The sequence below is a fragment of the Bufo bufo genome, chromosome 1 (genome assembly GCF_905171765.1).
Source record: "Bufo bufo chromosome 1, aBufBuf1.1, whole genome shotgun sequence".
Classification (NCBI taxonomy): Eukaryota; Metazoa; Chordata; class Amphibia; order Anura; family Bufonidae; genus Bufo; species Bufo bufo.
In genome coordinates, this window is record NC_053389.1 from 527,355,729 (window position 1) to 527,369,631 (window position 13,903).

Here is a 13,903-nt window from a genome sequence, read left to right on the forward strand (position 1 = left end):
TAAAAGTGAAAAAGGATCACCTGGAAAACTAATACGACTGAGCTGAGATTTGGTGCTTGGTCAAAGATCACACAACCAAGGTGGTGCCCCCTTTATTTTGGGTTCTGCAGTATGTTGAGGCAGGGTCACTTTAATACTGGATGCCATCTCCCCTTGCTGTGATACAGGCTGCCACACTGGCTGCTGGATACTTGGATCCATAGTTCAGCAAAAAGGTTGTTGGCTGCTGTGCAAGGCAGATCTCCAGATGATTTCCATCATCTATATGACCATTTCCATGCAAGAGTGTACCATGACACCCTGTATCTCAGCAAGGGGAGATGGCACCCGGTATTAATGTGACCCTGCCTCAACATACTGCAGACCCCAAAATAAAAAGGGTGCACCACTTTGGCTGTGTAATCATGGACCAAGCACCACTAGGAGTTTACAATTAGTCAATCTCAGCTCAATCGCATTAAGTTTTTAAGGTGATATTTTTTTACATTTCCAGAAGTGTATCTACACACACCTAAACACATAAGTCATTTTGTGGACTAAAGAATATCTTGATAAGTTTAAAAAAAGCATTTTATATCCTCCATTTATTTTTTCCCTTCATCTAAAGTCTAGATTGATATGAGCCCTACAACAAGAGAACAGCTCATTTCAGATAACTGCACAACCTGCTGTGCAGGAAGCTTTTCTCACTGTGATCTTCAAATCCATTAATGGTTTTCTACCTGTCACAGAAAGCTGCTGGCATCTCTCCAGAGCATCAAAGGGCGGTGACATCTGACCTGCATGTAAGATAAAAGAAAAGAAAATAACTTGCTGTATGATTGCACCTCAGCAAACAGTTCTCGATTCTGCTCTGAATCTCACAATATGATATATAGTTGATTTACCACAAAAAAAAAGTTGACACACAGAACCAAAAGATTTTCCAAGTAGCATTCATTGTTGCCCAATAACCTCACGGCATGTGTGCTTACTATGCAGATTTGTTTTAAGAAAAACATAGAAGAATCCAAGCAGAAAAATCTAGTCTACTCTTATATACAGAGAGATTTTGCTGGCTCAAGCTTTATTATGTCATCTTTTTAGCTTCTTCAACACCCTGGGATTTCCCATTTTTGTTTTTTACTTCCAGAATTCCTGAAGCCGTAACTTTTTTTATTTTGCTGTCCACATAGCCATTTGAGGGCTTGTTTTTTTGCAGGAAAAGTTGCTGTCACGGCGAGGTGTGGGAGGGAACACCACACCAAACACAAGAGGGGGGGGGGAATCTGGCCTAGAAGCTAGGGAGAGGAAAAGGTCACCACCTAATGAATCCTAACCCTAGCCCTGACTGCTAACTGAATGAACAGACCCCAGTGGTAGGACCATTCATTTACTGGAACCTAAAGCCTGACTTACCTTGTAATGCCCTAAGGTAGTGATATGGCCCAAAGACGACCCCTTCCTTAAGCTGAAGGAACAGGGGTCTTGACTCAGACCAGATACCAGAAGGCAGGGAAAACAACACAATACTAAGGAATAAGACACTTAGTAGAAGAAAGAGCAGGAACACCAGAGGGGAAAACACACACCAGCTCTTCCACTTGTAAATTAAAGGGGTTGTCCGGGTTCAGAGCTGAACCCGGACATCCCTCCATTTTCCCCCCGGCAGCCACCCTGACTTGAACATCGGAGCAGTTCATGCTCCGATGCTCTCCTTTGCCCTGTGCTAAATCACGAAGGGCAAAGGCATTTTTTGGAGATCCGGTGAAGTACCGGGGCTCTCCATGGGGCTGCCAGGAAGCCCGGTGACATCACCGACACTGATGGGCGGGATTTAGCGCTGCCCTAGCCAGTAAAACGGCTAGGGCAGCGCTAAAGCCCGCCATCAGAGCCGGTGACGTCACCGAATACACTGCCAGGCGGAAGGGAAGGACGTTCGGCGGCTGCTGGCTTCCTCATTGCACCTGTGCTGAATACTGAACGGCGCAAGAATTACACTGCAGACAAGGCCGGTGGGAGGAGAGCAGCGCTGCCCTGGCCCTGTCAATCAATAGAAGAAGGGCGTGAAAAGAGATTGGCAAACGGAGCCAGGTTCAACGCCCCCCCCCCCCTGCTCCTAGAGGCTAATTAGCATATTATAAAAGTTCATTTTTCTCAATAAAGGCTTCAGGCAGTGAGATGGCACTAATATAGTTATGTTCAGCTGACATTAGCACATCGCTAATCAGCTAATCAGCCAGCATAATACCCATATTTTAGGTGACAGAAACCCTTTAACCCCTTCAACCCCGGGCCTGTTTTCACCTTCCTGCACAGGCCATTTTTTGCAAATCTGACATGTGTCACTTTATGTGGTAATAACTTTAAAACACTTTTACTTATACAGGCCATTCTGAGATTGTTTTCTCGTCATATATCGTGGTAAAAATTAGTAAAAAAAATAAATAAATTTTATTCATAAAAAAATACCACATTTACCAAACATTTTGAAAAATTAGCAAATTTCAATTTCTCTACTTTTATAATAGATAGTAATACCTCCAAAAATAGTAATTACTTTACATTCCCCATATGTTTACTTCATGTTTGGATCATTTTGAAAATTACATTTTATTTTTTGGGGACGTTAGAAGGCTTAGAAGTTTGGAAGAAAATTTCCAAAACCCACTTTTTAAGGACCAGTTCAGGTCTGAAGTCACTTTGTGAGGCTTACATAATAGAGACCACCCAAAAATGACCCCGCTTTAGAAACCACACCCCTCAAGGTATAAAAAACAGATTTTACAAAATTTGTTAACCCTTTACGTGTTCCACAAGAATTAATGGAAAATTTCACTTTTTTGGCAGATTTTACATTTTAATCAATTTTTTCCAGCAGCAAAGCAAGGGTTAACAGCCAAATAAAACTCAATATTTATTACCCTGATTCTGCGGTTTACAGAAACACCCCACATGTGATCGTAAACTGCTGTACGGGCACACGGAAAGGAGCAGTAGGAAAGGAGCGCCATATGGTTTTTGGAAGGCAGATTTAGCTGAACTGGTTTTTAGATGCCATGTCCCATTTGAAGCACCCTTACAGTAGAAACTCAAAAAAGTGACCACATTTTGGAAACTACGGGATAAGGTGCCAGTTTTATTGGTACTATTTTGGGGTACATATGATTTTTAATTGCTCTGTATTACGTTTTTTCTGAGGCAAGGTAACCCAAAAATTTATGTTTTGGCACCGTTTTTATTTTTTTATTTTGAACAACATTCATCTGACAGGTTAGATAATGCGCTATTTTTATAGAGCAGGTTGTTCCGGACGCAATGATATCAAATATGTCTACTTTCTATGATGTTTGTTTCAGTTTTACATAAACTTTTCGCAGGAAGAGTTGACGTTTTTATTGGTACCAATTACGGGTACATTGTTGATTACGGGTACATAATGATTATTCATTATTACACTTTATGGGGCAAGGTGACCAAAAAATCTGTGAGGATTACACTGTATCAAACCAAATCACCTCAGATTTGTCCCTAGGGATCATTCTCCAGTGCCCTGCCTGCCCTTTTAGTGTCATTTCTGGTCTGGAAATTTTTCGGCCATGGCATCAAAAAAGCTTCAATTGAGTGCAAAAGCAGTTTTAGACCAGATAAATGACAACGGCAGTGACTTAGAAGTACTCGCTGAATTGAGCGATATCGATTCATTGGGAAATTCCTCATCCGACACTGATCAGACAAGTGACAGTGACGAATCTGCACCTGAGCGCAGTGATGTGCGAACCTAGTGCCCTATTGACTGTGGTACGGGTCAGACAGCGCCCTCAAGATTCCCGTTTACTGGAACACCTGGTATCTAAGTAGACGTTGAGCACAACAACCCTTTGGCACACCTATAATTATTTCTGACCGATGAGGTAATTGAAAAAATTGTTACGGAGACAAACCGGTACAAAGAGCAACAATCCGCTACTCTGTGTAGCAAGTTTTCAAGAAGCAGAAAGTGGGAACCAGTGACCAAATTTCTGGGGCTAATAATACTTCAGGAAGTGGTGGGAAAACCCATGCAGAAATGGTATTGGGCCACTAATAAATTACTTTCAACTCCATTTTTTGGCACTGTCATGTCAGAGTACAGATTTTCCCTGATTATGAAATTTTTTCACTTCACAAACAATGAAGAATTTGATGAAACTACTCATCCTGCTAAAGAAAATTTGGGAAATATATCAAATGATTGTAAAAGATTTCCAATAGACCTATATGCCAGAAAGAGGCATCAGCATAGATGAAAGTCTAATGGCCTACAAGGGACAGCTCAGCTGGATACAGTACATTGCATCAAAGAGGGCATGATTTGGCATAAAATCCTATATGTGTAGAGTCAAAGTGGCTGCACCTGTCTGGAAAGAGATGGTGTGGTGCTCACTCCGTGCGACTCGCCGCGATGTCGCAAATGTAATTGGGTATTGAGAGGTAAAGTCAGGGTGGAGGGCACTTAGTTACCTGGGATTTGGTGTTTGTGATATATATGAAGAATAGGATATAATAAATAAATAAAATACAAGTGTGCAGTAATGTATTTAAAATGGATATTTATTTAAGATCCTTGGAGGATATATAGAAAATGTAGAAAATATATATATACACTCACCTAAAGAATTATTAGGAACACCTGTTCTATTTCTCATTAATGCAATTATCTAGTCAACCAATCACATGGCAGTTGCTTCAATGCATTTAGGGGGGTGGTCCTGGTCAAGACAATCTCCTGAACTCCAAACTGAATGTCAGAATGGGAAAGAAAGGTGATTTAAGCAATTTTGAGCGTGGCATGGTTGTTGGTGCCAGACGGGCCGGTCTGAGTATTTCACAATCTGCTCAGTTACTGGGATTTTCACGCACAACCATTTCTAGGGTTTACAAAGAATGGTGTGAAAAGGGAAAAACATCCAGTATGCGGCAGTCCTGTGGGCAAAAATGCCTTGTGGATGCTAGAGGTCAGAGGAGAATGGGCCGACTGATTCAAGCTGATAGAAGAGCAACGTTGACTGAAATAACCACTCGTTACAACCGAGGTATGCAGCAAAGCATTTGTGAAGCCACAACACGCACAACCTTGAGGCAGATGGGCTACAACAGCAGAAGACCCCACCGGGTACCACTCATCTCCACTACAAATAGGAAAAAGAGGCTACAATTTGCACGAGCTCACCAAAATTGGACTGTTGAAGACTGGAAAAATGTTGCCTGGTCTGATGAGTCTCGATTTCTGTTGAGACATTCAAATGGTAGAGTCTGAATTTGGCATAAACAGAATGAGAACATGTATCCATCCTCTGATGGCTACTTCCAGCAGGATAATGCACCATGTCACAAAGCTCAAATCATTTCAAATTGGTTTCTTGAACATGACAATGAGTTCACTGTACTAAAATGACCCCCACAGTCACCAGATCTCAACCCAATAGAGCATCTTTGGGATGTGGTGGAACGGGAGCTTCGTGCCCTGGATGTGCATCCCTCAAATCTCCATCAACTGCAAGATGCTATCCTATCAATATGGGCCAACATTTCTAAAGAATGCTATCAGCACCTTGTTGAATCAATGCCACGTAGAATTAAGGCAGTTCTGAAGGCAAAAGGGGGTCCAACACCGTATTAGTATGGTGTTCCTAATAATTCTTTAGGTGAGTGTATATAGAAAATATATATAAAACAAAAAAGGAGAAAAAAAATAAAATAAAAAAAAATCCTTTGTAAAAAAATCTTTTGGAAGGAAAATCCTATATTTAAAACATCCAGGAATTACAAATGTATGTAAGGATCCATTCACACATCCGTATGTGTGTAAGGATCCATTCACACATCCGTGTGTGTTTTGCGGATCCACGGATCCGCAAAACACGGACAGCGGCAATGTGCGTTCCGCATTTTGCGGACCGCACATTGCCGGCACTAAGAGAATATGTCTATTCTTGTTTGCTATTGCGGACAAGAATAGGACATGTTCTAATTTTTTCAGGATCAGAATTGCGGACCCGGAAGTGCGGAATGGAATTGCGGATGTGTGAATGGAGCCTAATCCAGAGAGTGATAGGTATAGTGTCCAAGATTGGATCCAAGGTTGGGCGTTTCAAATGTCTATCAAAAAGTCTTGTATGAGGATATGGTGGTTTATTCGTATGGTTGCTGGGATTTGTAGTGTTGCTTTAATTTCCCTTATAATTAGTATTCCTTCTTGTTTATCTGCTTGTTGGCAGTATCTGGGCTCTCCTCCGGCTAATAGATTAGTGCTTCAAGGAGGTAAGCACTGTCTATAGCTATAGTGTAATTGTAGGGATAGCAGTTCTTGTACTGCGGATCCTCCTTTAGGCAATCCCGATCTCTGCTGGTTTAATGATTACATCGGAGTATGTCAACAATTGTGTCTCAAGCAACAGTGTATACAAAAAGCAAGAGTGTATACAAAAAAAAAAGTATCAAAGACAACTTTGTGTCCTTACCAGTTTTGCTTGGTTAAAAAAAGGCCCTCTATACTCACAGACACCCGCTCGATGAAAAGGCAGCGGGAATGATGCTGTACCAGGACGTAAGCAGATGGTGGAGTGATCCCGTATTATTGGATCCAATAGATCCTAGATGCTCTGCGAATCGTCAACTGGCTACATTTGGAATTCAGTTATAAAGACTGGAAAAGGCACAATTCAATCCAAAGTACAGCGACTATGGAATGTCAACATCTTCCGTCCTCACACTCATTGAACCATTGCTAAATCAGGGCTATTGTGTAACTTTTATACTTCTCCTGAACTTTATGAGTTTCTTGTAAAAAAACAAAACCGATGCCTAAGGAACCGTTAGGGATAACCGCTGTGACATGCCATCAAGGTTTGGCAAGAAGAAGCTGAAAACTGGAGAAATGGTTGCCTGGCAGAAAGGCAAGATGATGGCACTGCGTTGGCATGACAAAAAAGATGTGTGCCTAATGAGTACTGTTCATAATACCTCGACTGTTATGGTACACACGAAAGGTGGGAAAGAAGTCATGAAGCTACAAGTAGTGATAAACTACAATAAAACCATGGGAGGTGTCGACAGAGCCGACCAAGCAATTACATTCTACCCAGCAATGCGGAAACAGCAAAAGAAGTGCTACATAGAGGTCTTCCGGCATCTTCTTGAGCAATGTTTGTGGAATGCCTACATTCTGCACAGAGAAGAGAGTGACAAGCCTCTGGTTCATTCTGACTTCATTTGGAAAGTTGCTGAACGGATCTTTGTGAACCACCAAACACCATCAATGGCTGTGAATAGACCTGGACATTGTGCTGTTGATGTTGTCAACCCGGAACGCCTGACTGGTCGTCACTTCATGGACTACATCCCACCAACCGAAAAATAGTCAGCACCTACAAGGATGTGCTTGGTTTGTTGCTCAAAGCGAGATGATAATGAAAGGAGAATCCGAAAGGAAACCAGGTTCCACTGTCCTGATTGTGATGTCGGACTTTGTGCAGTCCCATGTTTCAAAAAATTTCACACCATTGAGGTTTATTGAACCAATATGCAGTGTCTATTATTACAGGGACTAGTGATGTTGCACCCTTGTTTGACAAATTGCAATGTTTTTGATTTGATTACATTATTGAATAAAATTATAAAAAATTTTTTTTTTTTTTATTGTATTATAATTTATGATTTTGTGTTTCAAACTTTATCATACCTGGAATGTCTACTAGACTTTTGTTTAGACAGATTTAAGTGAGTAATTCCTAAGAATTACAGGCCTACAATATAAAACAACAAATTTCCTTGCAAAACAATATACCGCTTTGGGTACAAAATTACTGACATAATCAGACTGCCAGGGAGGTTAAAGGGGTCGTCTCACTTCAGCATTTATCATGTACAGAGAGTTGATACAAGGCACTTACTAGTGTATTGTGATTGCTCACATTGCCTAGTTGCTGGCTTGATTCATTTTTTCCATCAGATTACACACTGCTTGTATCCAGGGATTACAACCTCTGCAGTGCAGATATGAGGTGGCCTGGACAAGAGTTGCTGTTTATGTGTCCATATGTGTGCTCCCATAGTCTCGGCAACCAGAGAGGCCAGTGCTTTTTCCTATAGTGTGCAAGCACTGCCACCGATGCTGGATTGCAGGGTGATCGTAACCATCGAAGCTAGCAGTGTATAATGTGATGAAAAACCAAGCAAAGGAGGCAATATGGGCAGTCACAATACATTAGTAAGTACCTTGGGGTTGTCTCATAACAGACAATGGGGGCATATCGCTAGGATATGCCCCCATTTTCTTATAGGTGCGGGTCTCACCGCTGGGACCTACACCTATATAGAGAATGGAGCCCCGAAAGTGCTGTGCTGCGGTGGCCAGTCATGCGCAGTGCGCTCCCATTCACTTCTATAGGGAGCGTGCTTGGTGGTGGCCGGACCGGAGTCCTCCAGCCACCACTTTGTGGGGCTCCGTTCCCGATATAGGTGTGGGTCCCATCGGCGGGACCTGCACCTATAGGACAAATTGGGCATATCCTATCAATATGCCCCCATTGTCTGTGATGAGCAACCCTTTTAACTTTACACGATAAATGCCATTTACTGAAGTGAGACAACCCCTTTAAGTTACATCATTAAAGGGGTTGAACCCAGACATATTCCCTTCTTCCCCCACTCAGCCCCTCTCACATGAGCCTTGGAGCATTTCATGAATCACACAGAGCAAGGGCTTTTTCTGCATACCCAGTATTATAAAAAATAAAATTAAAAAATAAACAAAAAAGCCCTTGCCCTGCTCGATCTAGCACAGAGCAAGGGAGAGAATAGGAGCATAAAATGCCGCAATGCTCATGTCAGAGGGGCTGAGTGGGGGAAGAAGGGGATATGTCTGAGTTCAGCTCTGAACCCGCAAAACCCCTTTAAATGCACCATACATATATACACACGCACATCATAAATATATAAATAAATATATAAATGTGTATACATACTTAATTGAATGCCTGACGTGATTGCATCAGGATCTAATGGCTGATTCTGCTTTACATCTACAGCATCCAGGATCCTCAAAGAAAACAAAATATAGGTCAATAATGAATACACATTTAGCGATAGAAATATGAAAGTCCTTTTGTGCAATCCCAACAAAAAAGAAACAGAAAAGAGATCCTTTTTTCTGAGACACTTAGAGAGTGAAAGAGTTCCATGTAACTCCTATTCACTTCAATAGCACAACTTCAATGAGCCATTTGTACTCAAGATCAGCAATGTTCCCATATTTCCACTAACCCCTCTTTAGTGATGTGGTATAAAAGTTCTTCCACCTAAAAACATATTTTTAAATCGAAAATCAAAGCACCAAAGCATTTAAGAATCAGAATAATGCAACAGAGTAATGCATACAGTAGCATTATTAAAGGGGTTGTCCTGTCGACTGATGACCTGCACCCCCGCTGATCAGCTGTTCTAGCTCCGCTGCCGTAAGTCAGCACAAGGGCACTGTCAGCATCTTAGTGGAATGCACTTGTCACTGCAGTGCTGCTCCCGCTGAAATCAATGGGCAGTGATGAGTGCTGTCAGCTAAAATGCTGATACTGCATTGTAGTCCCAGCACTGGCGATGGAGCTACACAGAAAAGTAGGTGTAGGGTGTCAGATCTAAGGATAGGAAATCATTTTACCCCTATTGGTATTTAAACATGATGCCGATCACAGAGATTTAACACCTCTGATGCCATGGTCAATTGTGACCACAGCATCTGAGATGCTTTTCCCTGAGAGCGCTGCGCACCCGAGGCCCGAACGGCTCTTCCACGATGAGACTGGGGGAGTCATTTATTTGCTGTGGTAGCCTTGAGCCTGCTAGAGGCTCATATACCTGCTACAGAAATGTTCCTTAGGAATCCTGTCTGTGGCAGGGCTCCATAACAACACAATGAAAGTTCTACAGGCTGGGTATTGCCACTCATAGGTATTGCCATGTCCTGTACTATTAAATTATAAATATATTCATTCTGTCTGGTGAATGCTGTAACAGAAAGATAAAATGGCCAATTCAATGTTTTTCCGTCGCTTCACCTCCCCCCCCCCACAAAAAAAAAGTGAATAAAAAGACATAAAAAAATTCACTGGCACTCCAAAATAGTATCAATAGAAACTACAGAATGCAGTGCTCACATAGATACGTAGATGTCAATACAAGAAATTTATGGGATCAGAATATGGCAATGTAAAGAAAAAAATCTGATTTTTTAAAAGTATTAAAACTATATATAGTGCCTTGAAAAAACATGTATACCACTTGAACTTTACACCCAAAAATGTAAATGTATTTCATTGGGATTTTATGTGATAGACCAACACAAAGTAGCAAGTATGTGTGAAGAGAAAAGGAAATGATACGTATTTTTCATTTTTTTTAATAAATAATCTGAAAAGGGTGGCATACATTTATATTCAGCCCCCTACTCTGATACCCCTTATTCTTCGTATAACTACAGCTGTTCATTGAAGGCCTCAGAGGTATGTTAGAGAACATTAGCGATCAAACAGCATCATGAAAACCAAAGATCACAGCAGACAGGTCAGGAATAAAGTTGTGAAGCCCAGGCAAGGAGAGCACTAATTAGAGAAGCAGCCAACAGGGCCTTGTCTTCTTTCTTCTTCTTTGAGGACCTGGAAGGAAAAGGACCTTTGGTGACGTCACTGTGCTCATCACATGGTCCATCACCATGGTGATGGACCATGTGATAAGCGCAGTGACGTCACCCAAAGTCCTTTTCTCCCAGGTCCAGAAAAAAGAAGGAAGACGACAAGCCGGGCTGCGCAAACAAGTGGATGGGGTGAGTTTAATTAATTTATTTTTTAACCCCTCCATCCCTAATTTACTTCTGTATTAAGAATGCTATTATTTTCCCTTATAACCATGTTATAAGGGAAAATAATAAAGATCGGGTCCTCATCCCGATCGTCACCTAGCAACCATGCGTGAAAATCGCACTGCATCTGCACTTGCATGCGATTTTCACACAGCCCCTTTCACTTCTATGGGGCCTGCGTTGTGTGAAAAACGCACAATATAGCGCTTGCTGTGATTTTTACGCAACGCACAAGTGATGCATGAAAATCACTGCTCATGTGCACAGCCCCATTGAAGTGAATGGGTCCGGATTCCGCGCGGGTGCAATGTGTTCACCTCACGCATTGCACCCGCGCGGAATTCTCGCCCATGTGAAAGGGGCCTTAGTTATCTACTTCACAAATCTGGCCTTTATAGAAGATTATCAAGAAGAAAGACATTTTTAAAAGCAAGCCGCAAGAAGTCCAGTTTGCAAAAAGCCATGTAGGGGACACAGCAAACATGTTGAAGAAGATACTCTGGAGAGATGAGACCAAAGTTGAACTTTTTGGATTAAATGCAAAATGCTATGTGTGGAGGAAAACTAACTGCACATCACCCTAAACACAACATCCCCAGCGTGAAACATAGTGGTGGCAGCATAATGCTGTATGGATGCTTTTCTTCAGAAGTGGTCAGAGTTGATGGGAAGATGGATGTAGCTAAATACAGGGCAATCCTGGAGAAAAACCTGGTAGAGGCTGCCAAAGACTTAAAGGGGTTATCCCATAAATAATGTATCAGACATCTAACAAAGCTAGAACCAGCCCTGTACCTCACATGGATCCAGAGATCTCCCCATTCATTGCTCTGCTAGATTTATATCAAGCTGGCAGCTCAAGGGGAGGGTCTTTTCTGCTTCAGCCCAGAGGGCGTGTCCATGCTCGCCCTATCACAGCTCAGGAGGCAGTTACAAGATGAAACTGAGGATGTGCGGCCATGTCAGTGAGCAGGTCAAAGAAATAAGAAATTAGGTGGCTCTATAAAGATACGTTTTACTGAATAACTCAGTAGCTATACAAATTTTTAATTACATGCAATTACAAAAGTATTCAGATCTAGGTGCTGGTTTGAAAACTGTGGAATATTTTTTGTGGGACAACCCCTTTAAGAAAATGCTATTTTGCAAAGAAGAATGGGGAAATATTTCAACCTCTAAATGTGCAAAGCTGGTAGAGACATACCCCAAAAGACTTGCAGCTGTAATTGCAGCGGAAGGTGGTCCTACAAAGTATTAACTCAGGGGCGCTGAATACAAATGCACTCCACACTTTCCAGATTTTTATTTATTAAAAATTCTGAAAACCACGTATCATTTGTCTTTCACTTCCCACATACTTGCTACTTTGTGTTGATCTGTCACATAAAATCCCCGTAAATACTTTTAAGGTTGTGGGTGTAAAGTGAAAAAATATGGAGAAGTTCAAGGGGTATGAATACTTTTTCAAGGCACTGTAAATGTAGTATTTCTGTAATCATAATGACCCATAGAATGAAGGCAACTGGTCATTTTTACCAGATGGGTAATGCCATAAAAACTAAACCCATAAAACTGTTGCAGAACTGCATTTTTCTTTTCCAATTCCATCCCATTTCGCACTGCAACATTAAATGGTGCCATTAGAAAGTACACCTTGCCCTGTAAAAAACAAGCCCTGATACATCTATGTTAATGGGAAAATTAAAAAAAGTCATGGCTTCCGGAAGGCAGGGAGTAAAAAATGGAAAATCGCAAGGCCCTGAATGTGTTATAAAAGGCTGGACAATCCCTTTAGCATGATTGGATTTGGTGCTGTCAAACAGAATGGATTGATGTAGACTGGTAACACAAATTCTGTAAATGAAATATAATAATATTCTTTTTTTACTTTTGCAGTTCTTTAACATCAGAATCGTCTTCTGGAGGCACTGAGATTCCTCGTCCAAAACCTGTTCCCCCATGAAGGTGAAATTCCACATACGTATCATGTCCTTGGTTTTCATTGGCTGTGCCGTGTAGTTTGGCATGTATATTCTGAATAACAATGTGACTTCCGATCTGAAATATTGTTAGTACAAAAATTGGTTCTTGATAAATACTTTAGTGAAGTACTGCAGTGAAGGTGTGATATGGCGCAGATAGAGGAGATTAGTTCATTCTTTTAATGAATAACCGATAATGAGCCAAATTAACACAGAAAAACTATAAAGGCACATGGACACAAGGTTAATGCTAGACAAAGGCATAGCAACATCGGATTCTGTTACAGCCAAAGCATTTTAACATCTCTCTGCAAACACGTGAAATGCAACATATAGATGAAACACAATAGAAAATTGCAGTTCTGACTGGGACTATCATCCCAGTGAGGAAGGAGCTAGCTATAGAAACCAGTGGAGTTTGTGTGCCATGAGCGCAATGGCAACACCCTCGTTGCACCAAATGCCTAATTTGCATATTAGGAAAAAGTATCATAACTCAGTAACAGAGCCTTGGATCAACAAAAGAAAAACTGTGTTTTAATCAGGTGAACCACAGGTATCTCTATGAATTTTGCTGATGACAAACACCATTTAAAAGGTTGAGCAGGATACTAAAAAAATGTAATTGTGTAAATATCGTCTAGTCCCCTACAGAGCATAATAGAGTACCGGTCAACTTTTCTCAAGTCTTCACTTTAATCCCCAAGCTCCTGGTGTGCTCCATTGTCTACAAACCAAATTTCCAGGTTGTGGATGTAGATGAACAACAGCCACAGCACTTCTCATACTCTGCCTTCCCTGTTTGTGGACTGAGAGCATAGACCAGCCCATTTGGAATCACATGGTTCTAACCTCAGGATTGTCAATGAGGGGATCATGGGGGGGGGGGGGGCTGGTGGTCATGTCAGAAGAAATACAGTCTTCCAGAGAGGGTGCAGTCAACATGATCACTCCCCTGATATCAAGAGCGAGACAAAAAAGATAGCACAAGTGCATTAGTAAGTTGCAGGGCCTGGTAGGGGAAGCACAAGGAAAAGGAAAAATTGAT

At 41.5% G+C, this 13,903-nt stretch overlaps 1 protein-coding gene across 1 annotated transcript in view; it reads right to left on the reverse strand.

Annotated features, from left to right (window-relative positions):
- POT1 (protection of telomeres 1) overlaps positions 1 to 13,903 on the reverse strand; it is a 113,649-nt gene that overhangs the window by 31,960 nt on the left and 67,786 nt on the right. Inside the window, exons 6-8 of the mRNA XM_040411904.1 lie at positions 12,762 to 12,931; positions 8,988 to 9,061; positions 723 to 779 (exon numbers count right to left, since the gene is read on the reverse strand). Of these exons, the coding sequence (XP_040267838.1) occupies positions 723 to 779; positions 8,988 to 9,061; positions 12,762 to 12,931 (301 nt within the window). The remainder of the gene's footprint in view (positions 1 to 722; positions 780 to 8,987; positions 9,062 to 12,761; positions 12,932 to 13,903) is intronic.